Source organism: Lutra lutra, chromosome 15 (assembly GCF_902655055.1).
Source record: "Lutra lutra chromosome 15, mLutLut1.2, whole genome shotgun sequence".
Lineage (NCBI taxonomy): Eukaryota > Metazoa > Chordata > Mammalia > Carnivora > Mustelidae > Lutra > Lutra lutra.
The window spans coordinates 12,363,734-12,379,024 of NC_062292.1; the positions used below are offsets into that span (position 1 = coordinate 12,363,734).

General features: G+C 50.3%; 1 protein-coding gene across 4 annotated transcripts in view; it reads left to right on the forward strand.

Moving 5' to 3' along the window:
- Positions 1-5,761: 5,761 nt before the first annotated feature.
- TRAF5 (TNF receptor associated factor 5) overlaps positions 5,762-15,291 on the forward strand; it is a 51,383-nt gene continuing 41,853 nt past the window's right edge. Inside the window, exon 1 of one of the 4 annotated variants that reach the window (XM_047704291.1) lies at positions 5,762-5,877. Coding sequence is in view for 2 of the 4 variants with exons in the window: in XM_047704294.1 (XP_047560250.1) it covers positions 14,842-14,912 (71 nt within the window). In the remaining 2 variants the exon portion in view is untranslated. Of the gene's footprint in view, positions 5,878-6,687; positions 7,929-14,743; positions 14,913-15,291 lie in introns of those variants that run through there. The other 3 variants (XM_047704290.1, XM_047704294.1, XM_047704289.1) reach the window with 3 other exon arrangements.

The window sequence follows — 15,291 nt, forward strand, 5'->3', positions numbered from 1 at the left end:
CTCAATACTGTCAAAGTCATCTATGAAAAGCCCACAGTGAATATCATTCTCAATGGGGAAAAACTGAGAGCCTTTTGCCTAAGGTCAGGAACATGGCAGGGATGTCCACTATCACCACAGCTATTTAACACAGTACTAGAAGTCCTGACCTTGGCAGTCAGACAACAAAAAGAAATAAAAGGCATCTGAATTGGCAAAGAAGTCAAACTCTCACTCTTTGCAGATGATATGATACTTTATATGGAAAACCCAGAAGACTCCACTCTAAAACTGCTAGAACTCATACAGGAATTCAGGAAAGTGTCAGTATATAAAATCAATGCTCAGAAATCCATTGCATTTCTATACACCAACAGCAAGACAGAAGAAAGAGAAATTAAGGAGTTGATAAAATTTACAGTTGCACCCAAAACCATAAGATACCTAGGAATAAACCTAACCAAAGAGGCAGAGAATCTGTACTCAGAAAACTATAAATTACTCATGAAAGAAATTGAGGAAGACACAAAGAAATGGAAAAACATTCCATGCTCATGGATGGGAAGAACAAATCTTGTGAAAATGTCTATGCTACCCAGAGCAATCTGCACATTTAATGCAATCCCTATCAAAATACCATCTATTTTTTTTCAAAGAAATGGAACAAATAATCCTAAAATTTATATGGAATCAGAAAAGACCCCAAATAGCCAGAGGAATGTTGAAAAAGAAAGCCAGAGTTGGTGGCATCACAATTCCAGACTTCAAGCTCTATTACAAAGATTTAATCATCAAGACAGTTTGATACTTCCACAAAAACAGACACATAGATCAATGAAACAGAATAGAGAGCCCAAAAATATATCCTCAACTCTATGGTCAACTAGTCTTGGACAAAGCAGGAAAGAATGTCCAATGGGAAAAAGACAGTTTCTTCAACAAATGGTGGTGAGGAAAATTGAACAGCCCATGCAGAAAAGTGAAACTGGACCATTTCCTTACACCACACACAAAAATAGACTGAAAATGAATGAAAGACCTCAATGTGAGACAGGAATCCATCAAAATCCTTGAAGGAACACAGGCAGCAACCTCTTTGACCTCAGCCATAGCAACTTCTTCCTAGAAACATCGCCAAAGGCAGGGAAGCAAGGACAAAAATGAACTATTGTGACTCCATCAAGGTCAAAAGCTTCTGCACAGCAAAGGAAACATTCAACAAAACCAAAAAGACAACTGACAGAATGGGAGAAGATATTTGCATGACCTATCAGACGAAGGGCTAGTATCCAAATTATATAAAGAACTTATCAAACTCAACATCCAAAGAACAAATAATCCAATCAAGAAGTGGGCAGAAGACATGAACAGACATTTCTGAAAGAAGACATCCAGATGGCCAACAGACCCATGAAAAAGTGCTTACCATCACTTGGGACCAGGGAAATACAAATCAAAACCACAATGGAAGACCACCTCACACCAGTCAGAATGGCTAAAATTAACCAGTCAGGAAACGGCAGATGCTGGTGAGGATGTGGAGAAAGGGGAACCCTCCTACACTGTTGATGGGAAACCAAGCTGGTGCAGCCACTCTGGAAAACAGCATGGAGGTTCCTCAAAAAGTTGAAAATAGAGCTACACTATGACCCAGCAATTGCACTACTGGGTATTTACCCTAAAGATACAAATGTAGTGATCCGAAGGGGCACGTGCAAGGGAATGTTTATATGTTTATAGCAGCAATGTCCACAATAGCCAGACTATGGAAAGGACCTAGATGTCCATCAACAGATGAATGGATAAAGATGTGGTATATATACACGATGGAATACTGTGCAGCCATCAAAAGAAATGAAATCTTTCCATTTGCAATGACATGGATGGAGCTAGAGGGTATTATGCTGAGCGAAATAAGTCAATCAGAGAAAGACAATTATCATATGATCTCTCTGATATGAAGAATTTGAGAGGCAGGGTGGGGGTTTGTGAGGGGTAGGGAAGGAAAAACGAAACAACATGGGATCAAGAGGAAGACAAACCATAAGAGACTCCTAACCTCACAAAACAAACTATAGGTTGCTGGGTGGTTGGGGGAGTAGGGATGGGTGGTTGAGTTATGGGTATCGGGGAAGGTATGGGCTATGGTGAGTGCTGTGAAATGTGTAAGCCTGATGATTCACAGACCTGTACCCCTGGGGCAAATAATACATTATATGTTAATAAACATAATTTTTGAAAAAGATTTTATAAAGTTAAAAAAAAATAATGATAAAGGTGCCAAGTCATCAAGAGGATCCCGTGAGAACTTCAAGAATAGGCAAAGCCACCATTAAAATCAATGATTTCAATATCCATGTCTCAAAAGTTAATAGAACGTGAAAACCAAAAATGAGTAAGAAGATAGAAGACTTGAACAACACTACCGATCACCTTTACCTCCAAATGAAATTCATAGATCATTCCACCCAACAACAGATACTCATGAAATGTGTCCAAGATAGACCATATTCTGTGCCATAAACAAATTTTAATAAGTAGAAAAGGATTAAAATCTTCTAAAGTTATGTCCCCTGAATACAACGGAATTAGAAATCAGTTAACAGAAATATCAGATTGTGCCAATCAAGCCCTTGATCTTACTTCATGGTTCCTAAAACTAAATAATAACCTTTAAAAATATTTTTCATGCCTTACAGTGACTATGCAGAGTTAACACGTTAAAATGTTTTTTCCAAGCATTTATGGGAATCGCACATGTGAACCTTAATAAAGAAACCATCAAAATGGACAAAACCCACATTTAGCTAAGCATACAGTGAAGATAGCGGGCCTAATTTTAAAACAATAAAAATCAAATTTCTCCAACAAAAAAGGCTGATGATCACACAAACCACGAACAGAGAAGGGGAGGGGAGGGGGGAACATGCATACTGAGTGAGGGTTCCTCTGGAACAAATACAGACTATATGGAGATGTATATCCCTCCAAAACCTGCATACAGGTTAATAGCAGCCTTATTCATAATTGCCAATTAATTCCAATTCATAATTAGAACAAACAACCAAGATGTCCTTCATCCCGTGAATGGACAAATAAACCATGGTACTTGCAGACAATGGATATTCCTTTAGAACATGAGTCTTTTTTTTTTTTTTTAATTACACCTGTCCTGGGAAAAGCTCCTGCCTCCAGCACTCCCTTCCTCTCTTCGTGTGGTGGTCACCCCACTGACAGGCAGAGCTAGATTAAAGGTTATCTGATGAGAGCAAAGGGACCACATATCCCTGGGTCAAGAATTTAAATATGGAAAACCCACAGATATTCATTCATTTATTGCAAAAATGCAGGACACACTTAGTGAGCAAGTAAGCATTCTACGTGCTCAGAACCCAGAGGTTTTGCTGCTCTATCATACTTTCCGTGTGTGGTTCCGTTACAGACAAAGCTTTCCATTGTGACTTATAGTGGAAGTTAAAGGTGCCATCTAAGTCCCAAGTGGAATATTTTTGCTTTCTGTGTGATCTCCCTGATCTCTAGGTGATGGAAGCTATGACCTTTTACTGTGCTCTACCTGCCTATAATTATTGCTCCGTCTTGTCACAGAAGGGCCGCATGCTAATACATCCATCTACTTTTCCAATAGGTGGCGCCCTCCCTGCTCCATCCGCACAATCTTTCCATTGCCAGCCTGCCTGCAAACTCTTACCCAATTAATTTCTCTGGCAAATGAAATAGCTGAAAGCCATGTCTTTCTGAGTTTGGGGGTAACCTTAGGGTGTCTGTAAGAGAGAGATAAAAAGCTGACCCCTTTTCTTTTGTGTCAAAATTTAGTGTATACTCTAATCTTGCCCTCATTTTTTTATACATGAATTTAGTATGAAGACTGGATTCTGTTCATAACATTGCAAATATTTTCAGAACACTAAAACTGCTAATATTTGTCTCCTTCTTAAAGTTGTTTTATTTGAATTTACACCAACCGTTTCTCTGAAGGGCATGGTGGTGTAATGGCTGATAGTGCTAGAATTAGACTTCCCAGGGTGAAAAATCCCATCTTTCCCAAACTAAGAATTTTGAAATTTGGGGAAAATTGTTCAAGAGACAATTTTTCTCATCTATAAAATAGGGCTGATGATTAAATGGATTAACATGAATAAATGGATTAATATGAATAAAGCACTGAGCACAGTACCTGGCATATAATAAGATAATAAATGTTATTATAAATAACATTAATAATAATAAATGTTAGCTATGCTATCAAATGTTAGCTATCATCAGCAAATATTTAATATTGGTTTTATATGTACATTTACATCCTGTCCTTTGCACCCAACTTCAAGATCCTCAAGGGAGGGGATCATATCTCTTCCATCAGACTGGCTTACTCCCAGACTGTCTTCTCTATTCTCCCGGACACCTTGCCCAGGATTCTGCAATCGACATGAAGAGCTGGTACATGTCCTTTCGTTCCAACGAAATACCTGTCAAAATTCCTCTACCTCCTGACTTAGTTTCCTAGCCCTGAAGTCCTACAGCTCCCATTTTCCACAATTAAAGATTCACTATCTGTCCCAGAATCTGATTTCATTATATTTAAAACTCTGATATGATTCTTGGGATAGTTTGCTTTATTCAGTTGATGGGGAGGAAGAGGGGGGAGAAACCATTGAATCATGGTCAGTGACAGTACGAGGAGCCCAGAGCATGTCTGTTTCCTGCCTGGCTCCTATATGTATCTAGGTTGTGCATTTCACTAATTCTGCCCTTTTACTGATGAGTAATAACAGCTCAGGGTGGTCAAATTAGGCCCAAGTTTGCCTAACTGAAAGTGAGGAAGCTAGGACTGGAGCTCTGGTCTATTTCATTCCAAAGTCCACGCTCTTCATGCTCCATCAACCTTCCCAGAGGAGATTTATATATTTTTAAAATATATTTTATTTATTTATTTATTTGTCAGAGAGAGAGAGAGAGCGAGAGAGCACACAAGCAGCAGGCAGAGGGAGAAGCAGGCTCCCCGCTAAGCAAGGAACCCAATGTGGAGTTCCTGGGACTCCATCCCAGGGCCCTGGGATCATGACCTGAGCCAAGGCAGATGCTTAACAGACTGAGCGCCCCAGGCGTCCCCACAGAGGAGGTTTATACAGACTACGAATATCGTTCAGAGCAGAGGCTCATGGAGAGAGGTATCGTAAAAAGTCCCGCGTTTAGGAGTCTGGTAGCTAGAGCCCTTGCCGTGGGTCCAGCTGCCCGCATACCACTTCAGGTCCCTTCTCTGGACCTCAAATAGCTCATACGTAAAATGAGGAGGACCTGGCCTCCTTTGCAAGGTTATTTAGAAGATCCGAAGAGATGTTTGGGAACCCCTTGGTCCTCGACCTCTCTAAGGGATTGCTAGCCCAGCAGCAAGGAAGGGGGCTGGCAAATTTGAGCTACTGCTAAAGGAAGATCAAGAAGGACTAATTGGAACCAGACCTGAGAATTTGTACTATTGGGCATGAAGAAGGGTTGGCTGAGCTTGGTCGTCCCAGGTTGAAGGGTAAGATGTGCACGGTTCGAAGGCACTAGAGGAAAATCTGAAATGCTTTTTATTTCTAAGTACTTGAGATTCTAGCGCGGGTCGGTTGGATTTCTCACTGCTCGGCTTCTACCCAGCACCTTCCTGTGCCTCCGCCCTTCCCCCCGGCCTGCGCCCCTCGCCCTGACCGCCCGCGGGCCCCGCCCCAGGCCCCTCCCGTCCCGGGTCCCGGGCCCGCCCTCCTCCTTCCCCCGGCCGGGCTCGGCGCGCAGGGCTCTGGGGCTGAGAGCCGCGCCCCCGCCTCGCCGCCAGCAGCTGCCCAGGACAGCCGCGCGCCTGCTGACCGGCGCCCGCGGACTCCCCGCGCGGAGCCACACGTGAGTCCCGGCAGGTCGCCGTCCCGGCGGTGGCAGCGGCGACCAGCCCCGCGGCTGTAGGGCTGGAGTGAGGGGGCCGAGGAGCGCCTGTCGGCTCGTCCGGTTTGCTTTGAAACCGAAAGCGCCGCAGCGGCACGAGCCCCGCAGCCTTCTCCCCGCGCCCGACGCCGGGCTGCTGGGGGTCCCGGGCCCGGACACCCGCCCCTCCCGCCCCGCTCGCGTTCAGCGAGTCCCGCGACCGGCGTCAGACTCGCGCGGGGAGGGCGCGGGCGGTGGGCGCGAGGCGGACGGGCCGGAGCAGCCTGCGGGGCAAGTGGCCGCCGCCGCGGGCGAGCGGGTGCGGAGGCGGGTGTGGGAGACAGCTGGGCTCGGCGGCTCGGAGCGGGTTTTCTTAGCAGGGGAAGGCTGTGGTGTGGACGCAACTGGGGGCCCCGAGCTGGGGAGCTGCTCCAGAGCGCGGCTGTGGATTGGAGGGACCGGGTTCAGGTAGGGGGACACAGGGCGGGTTTCAGGTGAGCCCGGTGCTCACGCTCTGCAAATCCCGGGCGCTCCCTGCGTGCCCTTGGGCACCCCCTCCACCTCTGCAGGGCCTCTCCGACCCGAGCCCCCCGGAATGGAACCGGAATATGGGAATGAATGGAAACCTCCGCAAACTGTTCGGTTGGGCGTGCTCAGTTAGAAACACAGCACAGCACGAGACGAACCCGACACTGCACACGCAGACCCTCAGCTGAGCTCCGAGGGGTCTTGGAGGAAACCAAGGTTCGGGGAGGTGAAGTGCGTTGCCCAGGGACACCCAGAGAATTGGTGGAATCTGCGTTTTCCAGACCAGATTGCCTCCCCCTTGGTCCTGCCCTGCAGGGTTTTGGCAGTTGTGAGACTGTTCAGTGAATCCTGGGGCCACAGTCTTGTGGTTCACCCTGCTGCTCCGCTCTGCCGCTGCCTACTTTCTCGGCGGGTTCTGCCCCCTCCTGCAGAGTTTCCATATTTGGCTATTTCAGATTTACTTTCTCCTAACTCAAGTTATCTCGCTGTGGCTGCAGGGCGGCTCCCGGCGAGCGCTGATGTAGGTGGAGGGAGGCGTGGCTCCCCGCCCAGGCGGTCCCTGCAGCCGCACCCTTTTCAGCCCGGGGCTCTGACCCGTCTTCTGTGAGGACAGGGATCTAGTAACCAATTTAATTCAGTAAATATTTATTGGGCACAGGTGCTGTGTGGCTGGGGCTCGTGGAATACGGTTTCTTCCTCCAGGGGCGTTTGCATTTGAAAAGGGCTCTGGAAGACAAGATGCAAACACAGTGAAGAGTAGAACAAGCTGGTCCGTGCCTGTGAGGGAGTTTTAGGCCGGGAAAGGCCAGGTCGGACCTCCCAGATCCGGAGTGCTGCGGCCGCTGTGCCCTTCTCACTTGGCGGATGGGAGGGTGTTAGCGCTGTGGCTGGTTTGGGTGAAAACCACACCTGAACTCTCCTCCCCCAGTTCTCCAGTTTGCACAGGACAGACATTGCCCGGGGAAAGATAGATGTGACATGCAAGCAGAAAGTAGCCAGCCCCTGTAGACTCTTTCTTGGTTTTCTTGTTGTTTTGTTTTAAACTCTGCAGAATGGGTTGGCCCTCATCCTGGAACCTCCCTCCCCTGGTCCTAGACAGAAGCAGAAGAAAGTCTCCTATCTGAGCCAGCCTCTGGATGTCCTGCTGGAGGGGTGGTGATGGAGGAGGTGATTTTCTCAAGTCCTCTGGGCTGAGGGCTGAGGCAAGGGGAGTAGGATGGACAGTGTGTCCATCTGTCAGCAAGCCATCCCCTGAGTCCCCATTGGCCATGGGTGGCAGGGCAGTGGGAAGAAGAGGGAAAGGAGAGGAGGCCCCATCCACTGAAAGTACCAAGTGCAGTAAGTGGGCTGTTTCAGTGGGGGTGGGGGGGTGATGTGCAGAGCGAGGGAGCTGGGTGCCTCTGAGTCAGTCTAGTCAGGCTAGCTGTGGGAAAGGCTCGTCGGTGTTTAGACAAGCAGACCTTCTGTGATTATCTCAGCTTCACTGCGGAGGACCCTGAAGAAAAGTAAGTCTCTGTTTATGAAACTCTGCTTTTTTTAAAGCATTTTCTCATCGCTCTTCTCATTTGTCCTCCATGGTATCCTAGTGAGTCAGGCCAAAGCAGGATTATTGTCTACATCTCCCAGATGGTGAGGATCAAGCATGGTGTAGCCCTTGAGGCTCCCGTGCTGGGCCTGGTGTCTGGCTCCAGGCCCCCACCCCAGTTTCTCAGAGAGCGAAACCTGCCTGCCTCCTCCTCGGCCAGACTTTGTTGATGCACGTCTGGTCTGTTCCCACCGACGTGGAGCAGGTTCTGGAGACTTTGCCCTGGCCAGCGTGTGAACAGAGGCCCGCTCTGCCCACCTGAGTGAACTGGGGGCAAGACCTGTGTCTCTTCTTGTTTGTATTCTGGAGTCTGGCGTACAAGAGACCTAAACAGATGTCTGCGTCCAGTGCATCTGAGATGTGTCTCCCTTGGGCTCGGAGCTGGTAGGGGCTGATGGCTGGGGAGCAGGTGCTGGGTGGGGCCCTAGAGACGATGAGCTGCCCGTGGCACTCGCTTAGATCCCAGAAATCTGAAGAGCCCTGGGCCATTTGAAAATAGCCTCTCTTACCTGGTTAACCTCTCCCTGCTTCCCTGAGAGAAGGGAGAGGCTGGGGCTGTTCCTTCCACTTAGTTGGCTGCAAGCTGGGGCTCAGAAGAGACCGGAACGATCTCACAGAATGTAGGCACCAGCCAGGACCCAGCCCAAGTCCTTGGACTCTAAGTCCTGTGCTCTTCGGTTATTTCAGCTAGGGGAGGTCAGGATTCTGGATAGGAGGAGCGGGAGGGAACCTGAAAGGCATTCATGAAGGGTGACCTGATGCCTTCGTCCCTGTACCACAGTCTTTAAGATCTAATAGACCAAGGGAAGGGGAAGCAGTGACAGAGGCTGTCTCTTAAGAGCTTTTTCTGCCCAGATGGTGGCTTTTACTGAGGGCTCCCGGGGCAGGAGTCATCATCGCAGCCAAGCTGTGTGGGTATCTGCATGTGTGTGTGTGTGTTGGGGGAGAGAACATGTCCCAGGGGCAGAAGTGATCCCCAGGGTGGGAGGCTTCCTGCCCTGGCTGAGGCCAGGGTTAGGCCCCACGGAGTTTGTTGCTTTGCCCCAAGGAAAGCTTTATTTGGAGGGTCAGACAGCCCTGGACCCCCGGCAGGCCCTGTCTTGTGAGGAAGTGGACTCGAGGACCAGAGAGGAAATAAAAGTGAAAATACTCATTAGTCCCGACAGAGCAATTCAAAAATCCATTTGCAGGGACAGCGATGAGTCTGCCCGTTGTTATCAGGAGGCAGGTGGGGGTGCGTGCCAGGATAGGGCAGTAGCAAGAGGGGGGCTATCGGTGTGTACCTTCAGGGTCTGTGGGGGGCCCTCCCTGCTCACACCCCTCCCAGGGGGTGTGAGCAGGGAAGGGGGACCCGTCTCACTTTCAGCAGTTCCCCACACCTCATGGCTGGACCCGTGCTCCACAGCTTCTCTGCTCACCAGTTCAGAACATCCCTGGGATTTCCCCCATGGCCTGTTTTCTCTCAAGGAAAAGGTACTCTCCTGACCCACGGGAGAACACCTTCTCCACCTACACCGCTGATTCAGCCCTCTCCTCCCAGCCCTCTCCTCCCTCTGCCAGGTTCCTCCCTTGTTCCCTGACCACTCACTCCTTCCTCTGCCCCACTAGCTTAGCCTCTGTTAAACAGGAAAACCCCATGTTTCTGCACCCCCTATTCTTTCCCGTTCATGGAGAAGCTTCTGGAAAGGGCAGACAGCCTTTGCACTTAGGCTGTATTCCTCCCTCAGCGCAGTGCACCTGCCCTGCCGCTCAGATTGCCTGAGGGGTTCTGGGGCTGGTAATCCTCAGTTGCCAGCCTGCTCTGCAGCTGTTGCCCATCTCCTCGGAGGGGCCCCCCGTCTCCACGGATGCCTCCGTCCTTCACCCTGAGCTTCTCATCTTCCTTCGGCCCTCCAGATGCTGGTATGAGGCCCCGGCTGTGCCCTCCGGCCAACCTCTATCCCCTGCGCTCCTCTCCCTAGAGCCCTCCTGGCCTCCCAGGGCTTAAACCAACACCCTTAAGGAAAGCTTTCTGTCTCTCCCCCAGCTGTTTTCCTGGTGGTTTGATTTGAGACACACAAAATCTTCACCATGATGTTTCGGGAGCCCCTCTTCCACCTGCTGCGTAGTGGAAATAGTGTGGACTTTCAAAAGCTGGGAGCTCTGAGTTCAAATCTACATTTATGGCTTGCTGGTTGTAGTTGTGTGATCTGGGCAAGTTGGCCAACTTTCAGGAGCCTCTGTGTTTCCACAGAGAGACTATAGTGTCACTCACTTGAGGTCGGTGAAAGGATTAAATGAGCCAGTATGTACACAGAGCCTGGTGTCTGGTTGGGTATTCAGTAAAGCTGGTTTTCTTCTTCCATGTGTGGGATAGCAGTAGGGAGTTGTGGGGTCTCTGGGGAGGTGCACAATGTGTGTCTAGCCTAAAGGCATTCCAATTTAAATTAAAAACAGACATGGGGCGCCTGGGTGGCTCAGTGGGTTAAAGCCTCTGCCTTCGGCTCGGGTCATGATCCCAGGGTCCTGGGATCGAGCCCTGCATCAGGCTCTCTGCTCGGCAGATAGTCTGCTTCCCTCTCTCTCTCTCTGCCTGTCTCTCTGCCTACTTGTGATCTCTGTCTGTGAAATAAATAAATAAAATCTTAAAAAAAAAATTAAAAACAGACAAACAAAAGAACTGCCAAGTGCCAGGGCAGACCATCATTTAAACTAGCCCGGTGCTGTCACTTTGCAAGCTCTACACCCGGCAGACCTCAGTCTCCGGGGGCAGGTGAGGCAGGGCACAGTGGGGAGAAGCTGGGACAAGCCCTTGACAGGCAGAGAGCAGAGAGGAGGGCAGGTAGCAGGAGATAATGGAGACCCGGCCCCAGGGAGTAGGTTTCAGGGGCAGGATTCCAGTCTTTAGACTAATCTGTGGGCAGAGCAGCTGCCACCTCGGAGGGAAAATAGTGCTGGATAGGGAGGTGAATCAGGGACCCAGCAGACGACGTAGAATGGATTTGGAAAGCAGAAATAGAGCCACTGGCTTGATTACCAATCAAGGAGTAGAGCTGTTCCTTCAGTGGGGTCTAGCTATTCAATCAGAGCGGAGTGTGGAGTGAAGTTGACGGGCTGCTAGCTGTCAGTTTGAGCCCGTCCCGACCCCCCAACTGGGAGCGGGTTGGAACAGTCAATCTGTGTGCTGAGCCTTCCTTTAGAGGAACCCTTGATGCCAAGGTAAAGCCAAACACTCATGAAAGTGCCGCTTCTGCCTTCCTGACATGCAGATTCTGAGGAAGAGGCCAGACAGACACCTGTGATGCACGCTAGGGGACAGACACCTGTGATGCACCCTAGGAGAACTCACCATGCTTCCCTGGGTTCCAGGCAAATAAGTTAACAAAGAGGGAAGGCTTCAGTGTTACGGAGAGTCGCAGAATCAAAGAAGTGATTCAACAACTGGGTGGGGTTATGCCGGGAAGCCCTCCGCAGGCGTGAGGAGAAGTGGGCAGGAAGGACGGGAGCGGGTATTGGACTGTGGGCAAAGGCATTTCCAATGGGAATAAGGGAAGGAGGGAACAGTTGCCCTTGGTGGATGGGAAATAGATTATTCTGGAGCAGACTGACTTCCTCATATTGAGGTTTTACTTGAAAAGCCGATGATTTGGGATGTTGTTCCAACAGCTCAGTGGCACTTCTGGAGATCTTATTGAGAATGTCTGACCCCGTGGATATTAGCTGTGGACAGCCAGACTCTAAATTCTTTCGATCCTTCCTTGACAGTAATTCCAGATATGTGACTTCAAGCGTTCACTTCCCTATGCCGGATCCTTCCAACAAGCATGACTTCTCTAGGGCCCGTGTCTTCTGCCGCGCAGCCAAAATGCTTGGTCCTCTCAATGGCAGTTCTGCTTGGCTTTGTTAAAGGGCTATAGAGTCTTTTCGATCTGATGTATCTGTTCCTCTCTTCACATCCTTTCTTCTGCCTAGAGTACCTCCTGTTTTAATCTACTAATTCATACCCTTCACCCTTTTCAAAGAAAACTCAAATACATCTCTTGTCGGGAATGCTTCCCCGAGACCACACCCAGGTTCTGCGATATTCTCTGAGGACTCACAGGAGTCAGCATATGGTCATACAGCTATGATTCGTTACAGTGGAAGGATGTAAAGCAAAATTGGCAAAGGAAAAAGGCGCATGGGGAGAAGTCCGGAGGAAGCCGGGCGCAAGCTCCAAGAGTCCCTCCCACCAGCGACATCATACAGGATCCCGTTGACTTGTGACCATGCGTCAGATGTTGTCTACAAGAGAGGCTCATCAGACGCCCAGTGCCCAGGGTTTTTACTGAGGTCTGGTCATGTAGGCATCCCCTGCCTAACTTATACCAAAATTCCAGACTTCCAGAAGAAAAACAGGTGGTCAGCAACAACCACATTGTTTGCAAAAACAGTTTGGGCACAGTGCACCACCCGAATCAGTTAGGAGAACCTGCCACAAATCTGCCTTCCAAGATATTAACCAGGGGCCATCCTTAGAAGCAGAACTTTCTACGGATGGCAGTCTCAAGCCTGCTATGTTACCTCTTTTCTGCACGGCTTCCCTGCATGATTCCATGCATCCATGCCTAGCAGTGGAGAAAACCACTCTAGATACAAGCCAAGAGACTAAGAACTGGCCCAGCATGGCCACCTACCACTGGTGACCCTTTGAATCCCTAGACTCCATTTTTTCTCCTCATTCGGAAGAGGGAAATTGTAATTCTTCTTTGTAGGCCTCAAAGGTGACTGTGAGGACCGAAGAGATGACATAATGGGTACTCCTCTTGTCCCTCTTGGTTGAGCTCCTACCGTGTGTCAGCCTCTGAGTGGGCCTGTGGGAGCACAGAGCGAAGCATGGTGTTGTGGCTTTGAGAGGAGACCAGCCCGAGATTAAGCCAGCACTTACCACCCGTGTTACCTTGCACCCGTTTCTATAATCCTAATTGGTAGAATAATAAGTGAATAAATAATAAATAATAAGTGAATAAATAGTGAATAATAAGACTATTGCCCACACCTCACTGGGTTGCTGTGCAAAGTGGGAACAACCCACGTAAGCTTCTCGCACATTGTAGGCACCCAAAGTGGCAGCTCTCCATTCACCCAGATATCTGAGTGCTTGCTGTGGGCCAGTGCCTTGAGAAACACCCAACCCCAGCCCTGCCTTCCTTTTGCTGGTGCGGATTAGTATTGAAGGAAGAGGAGGGGACCTAACCTGGCTGAGGAGGCAAGTGAAGGCGTCCCTGAGTCTGAGATGCTTAAGCTGGGCCTCAGGGGGAGTTCGCTGTGTGAGAGGGAGGCCAGGGGAGGACAGACTGTTTCCAGCAGAGACCGAAGCTTGAGCAGAGGGAGGGCAGCCTGTGGGGTGAAGGCTGTGGGGGGGGGGCAGGTTTGCCGCTTGTGTGAAGAATGGCAAGGAGGAGGCCAGGGAGGGTGGAGAATGAGGGGTGGGGCAGAAAGGGGCTCTCAGGTGACACTGGGGGTGTGGGCAGGACCGCTGCCACATGTGTCAGGGCTTGGGGACATGCAGAGGATTGGGAGGCGGTAAAAAGATTGTGCAAGTGACGCACTTGGTGTTCTCAGAAACTCAGTTAGGCTCGTTGTGAAAAATGCTCTGGAGGAGCTAGTGGGTGAGGCACACCAGTTGTAGGAGGCTGTGTGGTGGGCCCAGTCAGTGGGGGCGCCGGCTTGAATCAGGGTGTTGGTCGCGCGGGGTGGGGTGGAGAGAAGGAGGTGGCATGTACCCATGTACCTGTCAGGTACACTCGGGGCGTCCGTGATTGACAGGATGGGGGGCGGGGCGGGGAGGGGGAAGGCGTTGACCGGATGATGCCAGTTGTCTGGCGACAGCAGGAAGATGGAGAGGGGGTCTTCACAACAAGGGAGCTCTGGAGAGAGAGCAAGTCAGGGGAGGGAATGCGTTGGTTTCGGAGCGCCTGCAAGATGGGTGGAAGGAGGCACAGGGTAGGCAGCCTGGACATGAGTCTAGACGGCAGAGGAGGTCCAGGGTGGTGAGAGAGAGACGGTTGGGAGCTGTTAGTTCATACGTTATCTCTGATGCTGGACGGTGTGGTTTCAGGGAAGCTAAAGGGAGAGTGTGTGTTGGGAAGAGGGTTTGGGGCATAACAATGTCAGATGTTGCTGAGAAGCCAGGTAAGATGAAGACTGGGACAGCCTTAGTGACCCAGCTGTCACTGCTTTGGGTGGCTTGGTGAGGATGTGAGCCGGGCTGGGGTGGGCTGAGGATTGGATTGAAGTGAGGCCAGTGGAGACGTCCCTCCACTGGGTGAGGGTGAGAGTGAATGAAGAAGTTTGGCCGTGAGAGGAAGGAGAGAGCTCAAACTTTCGAGAAACTGAGATTGAAGGTTTTTAGTGTTGCTTTGATCTCTGGAGAGACCTGTGTGAGAGCTGATGGAAGGAGCCGGCTGACAGGGAGAGGTTGGCGATGGAGAAGGCGGAGTGGGAGACAGTGGATGTCAAGTCTTGTCCCCCCGAGAAGGCAGGAGTTCAGGACAGGTGGAGAGGTTGGCCTAATTCAGAGGTCGCCTCTAATACACCCTGGGAGGGGGAGGGCAGAGCAGGGCACCTCCCCTCCCTTCCCCATGCAGGGAGACGTGCAGGTCTGGTGGCAGGAAGTGGAGGTCGTTCTGGTCGGAAGACTTCTGTTTTTTTCTGTGCAGTAGGAAGTGAAGTTTCTGGGTTGGGGGGGGAGGGGTGGGCGGTGGGGGGCGTGGTCAAGGTTTGTGAAGTAGAGAAAGGTTTGAAATAGATACTGAGAACAGGAGAATGAGCTGAAAAGGAAGAACTGGCCTCAAACTCTGTTACCTGTCAGCATGGTGACGCCTCCAGAAAAAGACCCTGGCAGATATGATGTCCGCTCTCTAGCACCTCATGAAGCTCTTGGGTGAGGGCCCCATACGTGTTTATTGATGGAAAGGTTGGCCTGTCTACCTTTAAAAATCCTTTCCGGCATCTTCCCCCCGCTTGCCCCTGTGCCACCTCCCCAAGGGCTAGCTCCTATTACTAGGGGTGAGGAGTGAGGCTCAAACTCGGCTTTTCCAGCCCCATCTGGCGGAACCTGCCCCTCCTGACCCTGACTCCTCCTCCCCAAGTCAGCCAGCACCGGCCAGCGTTGCCATGTCTAACTGGAGCTGGTGGGACGTCAGGACTTAAGAGTTGAGATGAGATGGTTTAGGCATGGGAAAGCAGGGTGGGTGGGCCATGAAGCTTTCCGTAAGACAAGCCATTCAATCTTTCCGTCAGTGTCTGTGGTGTACCTGTCA